Consider the following 11,139-nt stretch of genomic DNA (forward strand, 5'->3'; position numbering starts at 1 on the left):
TAAGTGTGTGTACTTGTTTTATTCATCATTTGTCTTGGGATACCAAATGTGTTTCTACTTCAGGTGATTTAACAAAACCATTGACTGCATTTCAGAACATCCACCGATCCATCTTTCATCCAATGGCAACATTGAATGTTAAAAGGAACATAAAAACAAACATGCACACAATTGTACAGTTTTCATAAATGTCTATTTCATTATTTGTGGGTAGCGCATTAAACAGTTAAATACATTTAAATATGTTTCCGTGACTGCACTAATGCAGAATTTTAACTAGATGGGTAACCAATTTAACTAGAAACCAGCTAACATGTAACTGTCTAAATACTTCAGATACAGCTCTTGTTCTAGGTCATCCTTCTTGGAAAAAAACCTGCTGGTCACATTGGAAATACATTTTAAGGCCAAATTCTTCTGATATCCCTTCTCTGCAGCAGTTTCTTCACTTTTTTTAAGCCTCCAATTCCAGACCAAGACCAAGTTTATGGCCACCAGCATTGATGCTCTTTCCATCTATCAGGGCAGACAGTGTAAGCTTCACACCTGTAAGATTTTTAAAGAGCATGTTTACAACATACAACCACAGTAGTTTTCATGCAACTCCACCTCCATCGTTACATGTCCCAGTTGTAGCTCTTTTTTCATTTCATTACTTTCCTCTAAACATTTCTAAAGAAGAATTCATTTACCCCTGAAATCTATTGAAAATTAGTCATGTGAATCAAGCTAGATGCTTTTTCTAAGTATCATGTAGTAAGTGCATATACAGAGTCTCTAACTGACAAGTACACTAGAGCTCTCCTTTATTTTACTTTAAGGTATGCAAAGAAGAACAAGAAGTATGCGTAAAAAGGCAAACGCTTGTATCAAGGAATGGACAGAATTAAGCTACTATTTGTATTGGTTTTTGAATAAGAAAACAGTTGTAATACAGCATTAACAGGTCCTTTTCTATTTAAGCAGAACAAGTTACCTTCCTGAGGAATTTTTTTACTAAATATGAAGAGCAGGAAGTGTGTTCTTTCAACAATTAATCATTATTTCAAGACCTATCATTCAATACAGTATGACTGGAGAAAACAACATTACAAGAGAATGCTTGCAAAGACTAAAGCTAAGCTATCCAACACCATACAGTCCACTACAACACAAATGAATGAGGAGTATGATGCAGAAACACTGGATACAAAGGAATCTGTCTTGTTTAGATAAAGGTTTGATGTGCAACATAAGCTACTATAAACTACCTACTTTACCCTCAAGACTAGACTATTCTGAAGGAGGGGCAATAGTTGCACAATAAATGTATACATCTCAAAGATTTTCTTAGAATCATAGAACCACTTAGGTTGGAAAAGACCTTCAAGATGATTAAGTCCAACCATTAACCCCACTCTACCAAGTCCAGCACTAAGCCATATTCCCAATTGCCATACATTGTATGAGTGACTTAATGTAATAATCCTTACCTGGCCTCAGGGTCTGGGTGTAACCCACTCCAACTAGACTAGAATTGTTCACTTTTGCCTGAAGAAAAATAAAGACAAAAGCAGTTGAAATGTTTTAACTAGTCAGTTCTTTGTTATAATTAAAAAACTAGAACAGCTATGGCAACATTCCCATTATCAACTTAACTGAATTTTACTTGTTCTTTCCATATCTCTGTGCTTACTGGATTCTCTCTTCACAGCTCTGCCCTTTCCCCTCAATTTACAGCTGAAGTAGTAATGTATTTAAGAGCAGATAGAATGTAATGGTGGGGAGAACAGTTACTGAAATGTAGGCTGGCAGATGAGCTTCTCCTCTCCCCCCTTTTCAGAAGGCCACAGCAATTTATCACCACCACTGTTTACCACCATCTCCCCAGATAAGCCACTTGGCAATCCTCCATGCTCATATTACTACAAAAGAGTTACTATCTTGCAGGTCCAATCATTCAAGCAGCGAACATTTTATAACATCATCACAAACAATGTGCAAAATTATTTCGCTCACTTTGCATCTCTTTCTCTATAGGATGACTCCAACAATCCAGGTTCAATTCTAGCTTTCTAACTCAAAAAAACCTTTTCTGCCTATTGCCTTTTTAACCAATACGATTGCAGTTCTTAACATGACAAAAAAAAACCCTGGTTTTAAAAAAAACTCTGAAAACTTACAGAACTAGACATGAAGAGGATTTTTCTTTTTCCTTTTTTCAAAATGTATTAGATTCTCTACAGTAGCACAATGTTTGACAGATTCTGTAAGAAACTTTGCCACATGCAATACTACAGAATTTAAAGACTGCTGGTTCAATTGTAACTGCCTGTAATAGTAATTCCTGCAAGACTTCCTGACATACCACCTTTTGTACTAAGAAAGGACACAGATCCACAGAAAGTGAAAATACTAGTTAGAGCCATACTTACAGAGATAGAAGCAGTGGAATCCAACTTGTATTTAGCCGCAATGCCAAAGCGAGTGCTGTTGCTACCTGCTGTCCAAGCCAGGTTGACAGCAGTTTCCAGACTGTCACTCACTTTTTGGTAAATTGACCCACCAAATTCTGAACCGTCATTGCTGCACAAATTAAGAAAAAACTTAATTTCCTGCGTTTACATAATATCAAAAAAAATTTTTTTAAACACTTCAAATTTTTATTCAAGTAAGAATTCCAAAAGTTGGAGCTGTTTCAGACTTTTTGACAGGAGAAGAGGACAGTAACAAAGGCTTCAAGGCAAAATTAAATTGCAACAATTCATGGGGAAAAAAAAGATTTCAGAGCACTACACCTAATTCTTATGCTAATGCTGAACTATGTACTTAAGTGTAATTCCAGATTATAACTTTACAAAACTAACAGATAAATGTTAAGGTAGGAAATAGGTATTCTGAATTCTATGATTATTGAATCATAGAATGTTAGGGGTCGGAAGGGACCTCGAGAGACCATCTAGTCCAACCCCCCTGCCAAAACAGGATCATCTAGGGAGGTCACACAGGAACACATCCAGGTGGGTTTTGAAAGTCTCCAGAGAAGGAAACTCCTCAACCTCTCTGGTCAGCCTGTTCCAGTGCTCATCACCTTCACAGTAAAGAAGTTTCTCCTCATGTTGAGATGGAACTTCCTGTGTTCCAGCTTATACCCACTGTTCCTTGTCCTATTACTGGGCACCTTCAAAAGCAGTCTGGCCTCTTCCTCTTGACACCTGCCCCTCAGATATTTGTAGACATTAGTAAGATCTCCTCTCGGACTTCTCAAAACTAAACAGCTACAGTTCTCTCAGCTTCTACGATACTCCTAAAGAACCAGACGACTCTTTTGAAAATGTGTTACTGTGTTTGATATTAGTGAACTGAAATGGAATTCTTACAGCCAGATTATAAAGCATTTTGTAGCTTCTTCCCATACTCCTCAGCCTCCATAAACACTGACAGTTATACTCCCCATTCTGCCCCTTCAAAAGGACAAACTTTTATCTCAAAAATCAAGTTATTTCCTAACAAAAGACACTAGAAGAGCACCAATTTTTATTAACTTAGATTGAAAACACTATTTTCTTCAGTAGGTTTTGATCAGCTTGCTCTGAAGAACATTTAAGATCCAAAGGCAACAAGTCCAAAAAAGTTCATAATTAAGATGTCTTATGCTTGTTTAGTTACACTCAAATGTTTCATGTGCTCTTCATCCCAGACAGACAAGAAGACAAACCTTACTCAAAAAGTCAAAAAGACCCCTCTAGTCTTGCCCCAGAAACTATTACTGGCCTACTTGAAAAGTGCAACACTAATTACTACCTCTAACAAATCCACTGCCCTTAAATTATAGTCAGATACAATTCAATGTAATGGGAGTACTGGAAAATGCATTATTATCAGCCCTGTTTAAATGAACTATTGCACTGCTGTAGCGTATGTCATGCTGTAAATGCTAACAAGCCACAGGTATTTACTGTTTGAAAAGAGATACAAAGTAACATTTCTTTTTTATTTAGAGCTTCCCAATGAAAAATGCACTCTACTTAACAGCCTTGTAAGTACCTCTTTCTATTCCACAGATCTGTATTCTGACTAGGAGGTAGAGAAAGCGTGCTTCCGTATATCTGCACAAAATGTTCAATACTTACACGTTTGTGTGGAGTTGGAAGTCTCCAGTCTTGTAACCCACAGAGAAGTTATTTCTTGTCAATTTTGATTTGGCACTATCAAAAGTCATCTGGTAACCAGCAAGCCATCCTTCATAACCAAAGACAGCTGAACCATGGATTGCAGGTCCAGCAAAATCAAAGTCAACATCACAACCTAGGTTTAGGCATTCACGTTTATAAGCCGACTTAATTTTGCCACTTTTCTTTCTGAAACAGAGAAACAGTTACATTAAGTCTTCTGCAATGAATTGCCAAATTCGAGCCATATGACTCTACACAATGTATCTAATACCATGCGCATGTAACTAGACTGGGCCAAAGCACAGGCAACCCACCAAGAAACCACAGGGCTACTGCAAATAGGCATTTTGTGATGAATGAAAATGAAGCCATTTCCGTGCCTCCTGCAACCTTCCAAGTATTTCTATGCCAGAAAATAAGCAAAGTGGACTGGACTGTTGTGAAATGTTCAACAGTAACCCTATAGAATAAAAAATGATGCTAAAAAGCAGAAGCCTTTAGCATTAGGATTTGATCATTTACATCAACAGCAAACCATACAAACATCTCTGTCAATACAACAGACCAGATGAACATTTACTGACCATGGGTTTTGGTACTGCCCTAAATAAAGTTAAAAGGTTAACAATTCTTACCCTGTATTTGGTGAGAAAGTTGTATCAAATGTCAACTTCAAGCCTTTGGCAATCTAATTGAATGGGAAGAAGATAAGATAAAGGTATAAATTCAGTTCTACTAGCCAGATAAAACAAATAAATACTCTCCTGATGCATTACCTGATCTTCAATTGCAATTTCTGTTCCTAGAGTGTTATCTGTGTTCCATTTTTCTGTGAAAGTCAGCCCATACTCAGCCCACTTATATTTGGTCTCCAAGCTACCATTCACTTTTCCAGTGTCTGTGTTCGATGAACCAGATGTTGTGAATTCCTAAAAAGGACAGAAGATAGATGTGATCCTGAAAGCATTACACAGTGCTAAAAGAGAAAAAATGTTCTTCAGCAAGTGTTAAGATCTTCTTCTTCTACACACCAAGTTGAAAAACATTAGACAACTTGCAGGGGGAAAAGAGGGAACAATATGGATAAGAACTAGACAATTCATGCCTACATGGAGGCCTTCCCCCACGCCCCATCTCAACTGCAGTGTTTCTGCCACTATTAATAATTGTATAGGTTTGCGACACATCTCAGAAGCAAGACAGTAGTTACTGTAAGTCTTCTCCTTAGAAGCAGAAACAAGTTTTAGAAATATAAAGTTAAGTCTGATACTGTTAATGAGCAAATTAAAAATCAAACCAAGAGACAAGAACACTCTAAGGCCCATAGTGTATCCTCAGAAAATTCCTTAAGAATCACAGGTTTCTTTTCCAGTCAATCACCTCCGAAGATAAATTACATACAACTGTAGAATGTCACAGAACACCATCTTTTTTCCAAATCGGGCGTGGAGTGGGTGATGGTTTCAGTTTTTGTTTGGTTTGGGTATTTTGTTGAGAGTTCTCAGCCAAACAATGCACCAGTCTTTCACACAAGCCACAGGCAACATAGGCTTTTATTGGCATCTATAAAATTCCTATGCCCTGACACTCTGGTTTAGTGCCACAGGAATAATGTTCATGTTTGAATTGTGAAATAAGACAACAATCTGATTTTATGCTTCTTGTAGGAGTCTTATTTTGAATTCTTGAAAGTATTTTAGAAGTCAGCAATACCACTCACATCTCCTTAACAACCTGAATAGTTCCTGATGTCTCCCACTATTTGGATTCTCACAAAGAACAGAATGAGTAATTTCCGTCTACCACTATTCAGAAACTAAAGGCAATACCTAGTAGAAATGGAAGTCTGGTTTGCAAGGGTTTTCTTCCCACTGAAATATTATTGCCCTTACAGCTTAAAAAGTTCATTATTTCAACTTCTAAAAACACATAAATCAAAATGTTGGTCTCTGACTTCCTCCATGCACAATATTATTTTCAAATCAACTATTCACACTCATCTCCTCAGAAGGAATCACAGTTTTTACTTTAAGATCACATTTGAAATCACAAGTCCTTAAGCATCTGTATTCCCACAGCCCAAGACCTACTGAATACTGCAAAACCATGCATGAGACTCTTCTTTAATGCTGACTGATCACATTTAACCACATAGCCAAGACACTCAAATTATGTTAGCATAGCACTAAACTGTGCACAAAGCTGCACAATTCTAGTAAGGTCTACTTCGTAGCAAGTGACACTTCTCACTTTGTGCTGTCACTACTGAACAGCCTATGTGACTGCAACTACTGTGGTAACAGCTTCAGGAGCAGCAAATTATTACATTATCTCATCTCTGCTTTAAAACATTTGTAGTATCTACATGCCAATACTTCCTCCTCCTGAGCAGGATGACTTATAACTCACATGGGATTCACATGAAAACTTGGATTTTGCAGGGAATTTTACCAGTATTACTGGTTGTTGAAAGAAACAAGCTAAAATAAGAACAACATCAATAACACGGTTCTTGCAAACTGTGCTTCAGTTGAGATATAGACTTCTAGAAAAAACAGCATATAATCCACCCACCTTGTTTCTAACAGCCAGTTAACACTGTTAAAGCTTTCAATTATGATGGGGGGGGGGAATCTACCTTTATATCTTGCAAAGTCTGCTCTAGAAATAGATAGAAGTTGCAGGAGGGACTGCTTGCATGACCAAGATATCTTGCATGGAATATTAACTGCAACACTTTAATATCTTTAAAGATTCAAGGTGCTAATTCACTGCCAACTATTTCACACAAGTATTAGAATGCTAGAAATTTCCACCAAATACAAACAGTATCATGAAGTACTTTAGAAACAAATTATGTGCACTACAATTGATAAATTCCAATACTTTAAAATGTCAGCTATTTGTTAATCTCCAGACATAAGAGGGGGGACAACGAGTAAACTTTTGTTCTACAAATATTACTGACCAGCATGATACCCGTTATATTCGGAATAAAGTCAGATCTTTAGGGGCTTCTGAAATAATTTTACACCAGAAGTTTATGATTCATATGAACTACTTAACAGCATCTGGACGGTGTCCATTCTAATTAAATATCAAAACATATCCAGAAAAAAAATATATACTTAAAAAAAGGTATTTGAACTTACCACTCCACTTGCAGACTTTGTTTTCACATCCAGCTTCACCAAACCAAAACCTTAACAAACAGATGTCAAAGTTAAAACAGCAGGCTTTAATCAAGACCCTGCACATTTGGCAAGAAGCTGGTTTTCAAAGCAGTCTTAGCAGCATGTCATGTATATACACATATTAAAACAACCATAGACTGACTGACTTAAGTAACACTCCTATTTTAGATGCCACAGTGGGTAGAGGAGGCCACGCTAGAACAAGCCAGGAGTTGTTTTATCATCACCACATAGAAAGTGAGAACAGCCTCTCAGTTGTACACTGCACATTTAACTACCAAAAAATGACTTCTAACAGCCAGACCTAGTGACAGACAAAATGCATTTTTTTTGTCTGCTCCCAGGATGGTAAATGCCATCTGAAGAGCTATCCCAATGCATAAAATTTGTCTCTCAGCACCAAGAAGAAATATCTTAGAAATCCGTAAAAGCAAAGTCACTGGAAAATACAAAGACATTTGAACTATAATTTAAGTAGATAATATGGGAGTGTTACATTCTTACTATCAGAGAGCTGAGCAGTGGTCTTCATGAAAAAGCCCCCAGATGAGCTCCCAAAAAACAGGAAGAAGCAGTACTGTAATAAATCAGAATTTAACTATGCAACTGCCTGGTATTAAAGCACTTGAAAATGTTCAAGAATTCTTTATCCCAATAGCTATTCCTCTTTCTCTTCCAAAAAAAAGGCTATAATGTTACAGTGGTATATACCCCTTTCTATTATAAAAAAATGTTGTGGCAGAGACAGGCTGGTAAATGAAGCATACTCCTAACTTAAATTACACTTGATGCAGACATTATTGCATACTTGTACACCTCTGACATTTATGTGGCTAAAGAAGTAAGACTTAAAAGACTTAACATCAAATCAGCCCACAAAAGGCTTGCAATTATGTTAGTTGATGGTAATGACATAAAAAACACACCTTCCCCCTCCACAGAAACACAGGCATTTGAGCATTCGATTTTACACACAAGACATGCTGCATCACAAACACCATGTTTTATAAAAGGTACTATTCTTACCATATCCTTTATTGAAGATATCTCTGGCAGATTTGCCGAGGTCTACATATGATGGAGGAATCGCCATTGGAGCTAAAAGGTAATGGGCTCATTAATAGTCAATCTTTCACCACTGCACCTACACAAAAAAAATGCTACCAGAACTCTTAAATTAAGACACTCTTCAAGGCAGATCCATATTTGAGGGCAGTTAATAGATGGCTCAAACAATGACAGTATTTTGTGAAACATCTACAGATTTTCTGAAATGTTCACTGTGAACACTGAATATTTTCTTAGCTTAGATTACCTACGTGTAGAGGCATAACAAAACCACACAGTTCTTATTTTTTTTAGTAAGTTTTTCCACACATCTTCAATTACCAGAAATCAACTAATAGCTCACATTTCCAGAGTTGGCAGTTACTACCAAAAACCAGAGAACTGGGAATTTGAAAAACCATAATGCAGATACTTGCTTCCTGAAGTTCCAAAGTCAAATTTGGCAGATGCTTATGAAAATTACCTGAAAGGAGATACTACGGTTTATTTTCAAAATGTAAAAAGAGTGCATATCTGTTCTGTAGCACCATTTGTTCCATGCTTTAAATGGCAAACATGACACTGTAAAAGGAACGTCTAATGCCATTGACTAGCAATCAGTCTGATGAAGTTTTTGTCCTCTTTTAAAGTACAAGAGTTTAATTTTGGGGGTTTGCCTCGTTAGTTTAAAACAAATAAGTAGTAGGAGTGTTGGGTCAATGAGAAATGCTCTCTTTAAAAGTTCCCCTCCCAGACAGGAGCCTCTGGCAATGTCACTGTTAAAGAACTTGTCATTCAAGACTAGGTTCGGCCCGATGGATAGATACCAGCCTAAGGTCTCATACAGGCCTGTGTGGTTCTCCTCCCTGTGAAGATAGCTCTATCTGTACCTTCCCTGGGTGACTGTTTTCCCATGATTTCAATAGCAAAAGGCCACTGTTACAGAGGCACAGCTCTTTGAAGTTTTAAAATACACAAACCAGAGAATATTTCAAAAAACTAATCAACTCCCTCCATGCTGTAAAAAGTGGGGGGCAGGAAGGGAGGGGAAAACAATGAAACTACCTAGATAAGCACCATTAAAAGGCTAAACACAAGCAAACAAAAATCTTATCTTTTCAAAATGATTGGTAACATCTGTTTTGCAGAGAGAGTTTGATTAACATAATTGACTGTTTATCTTGCTCTTGCTCATTTTTTTTTAAAGTAAATTGAAAAATATCTTCAGAACTAGAGAGATTTTATTTTTATGTATTACTTTTAACCAATATTTAAATATTCAACATCTTATCAACATTATCTGCTTATCTTCTGCAGATCGGTACAAGATCCTAAGCGTGCTCAATAATGCAGGGTTGAGGCAAGCTGTTTTCCCTCCCTCCTCTCTGTCAGAAGAATTTCTTTACATATTTATTTGTCTACATAAAGGGAAAACTTTGCTTGAACATCTGATTCAGAATAATTTCCTTTAGGGCACCATTCCACTGAACAAACTCTTCATTTCAGAACGGCACCCACAGAAAAACAAACTAAAAACCACAACACCACAAAAAAACCCACACAAACACCCAACAAAAAGACACCTGACTTCACCTCCCATAGATGGCCTAATTTATGAACTGCTACTACTAAAAAAAAGCCTATTTTATGAAGCAATAATAAGGCCCAAGAGTGCTTCTGATATTTTTACAATTTCTAGTGCAGTTTTCCAGAGTATCTTACTACACCTCCCTAACCAAAACCATTTATATTCATAGTTTAACTAAAATTTTATAACGCCTTCTTCAATAAGGAGTTCTAAACTCTACAACCAGGTTACTACAGCAAGATATCCATTGCTTGCTGAAGGACACAGAACAAGTCTGGTTTTCCATCAAGTACTATACTTCTTAAAAAAACAAACCAACCATGAAAGTGACTTAGACCATTTGAAGCTTAAGAAGGCTTAACCCAAGTCAAGGCCATATAAGTCTTGAGAAAATTCTGCAGCAGAATTGATACTAATCCTGGTGACAAGACATTAAGTTGTTCCTATTACTGAATAAAAAGAAGCAGGTGTTAGACCAAATTACAAGAAAGTGTGGAAAACACGCTCTTTGCTCTCTAAATTTGTGCTGTACAGCAATCATACAATTCATTAGCAGTATAAATGAATTCAGATAAATTTTACCTATGTATTTTTTCTTTAATGACTAGGTATCACTTCTAACTAGCATCTTCAGAAGAATTATTTCTAAAGTTTTATACCAGCCTTTCACACATACATACCTTTACAGTGTAAATAAATGAGCTTTTCACTTTTTAAAAATATTTCCCATCTGACTAAATGACCACTACAGATGAGAGATTTATGCTATGCAGTAATGTCCTGGGAAGTTAAAACTGGTATCTGTGTCTAAATTCAAAGAATTACTACAGTAAAAAGGATGTTGCCATTTTATCAGGTCTCATTAAGCATCCTTCTTATTGCAAAGAAACCAACCAGTATTTGTCAGATATTACAGCCTACAGGTGCAAGTTCTGTGATAAAAAAAAAAAAAAATAGAGTACAACTGTCACACTCCTGTTCTAATCCTATACTGACAAGGACAGACAAGGACAAAAGAGGAAACCAAGAGTTAATTTGGTTAATACTAAATACCTGATAAGCCACTGTCATCATTAGAATTAAATGAAGACAGGGCTAAAGGAAAAAAACAAATCAAAACATTTCTGTGTCCTGCAACATTGGCAAGTTAGCTAGG

The 11,139-nt window shown here is 36.7% G+C and overlaps 1 protein-coding gene across 2 annotated transcripts; it reads right to left on the minus strand.

Annotated features, from left to right (window-relative positions):
- On the minus strand, window positions 1-8,492 carry VDAC2 (voltage-dependent anion channel 2). Of its 2 annotated transcripts, XM_010000743.1 has the most exons (9): window positions 8,375-8,441; window positions 7,307-7,356; window positions 5,579-5,581; window positions 4,931-5,083; window positions 4,790-4,842; window positions 4,113-4,340; window positions 2,415-2,565; window positions 1,473-1,530; window positions 1-546 (listed from the first exon to the last, which is right to left on the minus strand). In XM_010000743.1, the coding sequence occupies exons 1-9, from the start codon at window positions 8,439-8,441 to the stop codon at window positions 455-457; spliced, it is 855 nt and encodes a 284-aa protein (XP_009999045.1). In that variant the 3' UTR covers window positions 1-454. The 2 variants fall into 2 exon arrangements, with proteins under 2 accessions (XP_009999045.1, XP_009999046.1); XM_010000744.1 differs by lacking the exon at window positions 5,579-5,581 and having other exon boundaries at window positions 8,375-8,492.
- Between the last annotated feature and the right edge of the window lie 2,647 nt (window positions 8,493-11,139).

This window comes from Chaetura pelagica, unplaced genomic scaffold (genome assembly GCF_000747805.2).
Source record: "Chaetura pelagica isolate M959 unplaced genomic scaffold, ChaPel_1.0 scaffold166, whole genome shotgun sequence".
Taxonomy (NCBI): Eukaryota; Metazoa; Chordata; class Aves; order Apodiformes; family Apodidae; genus Chaetura; species Chaetura pelagica.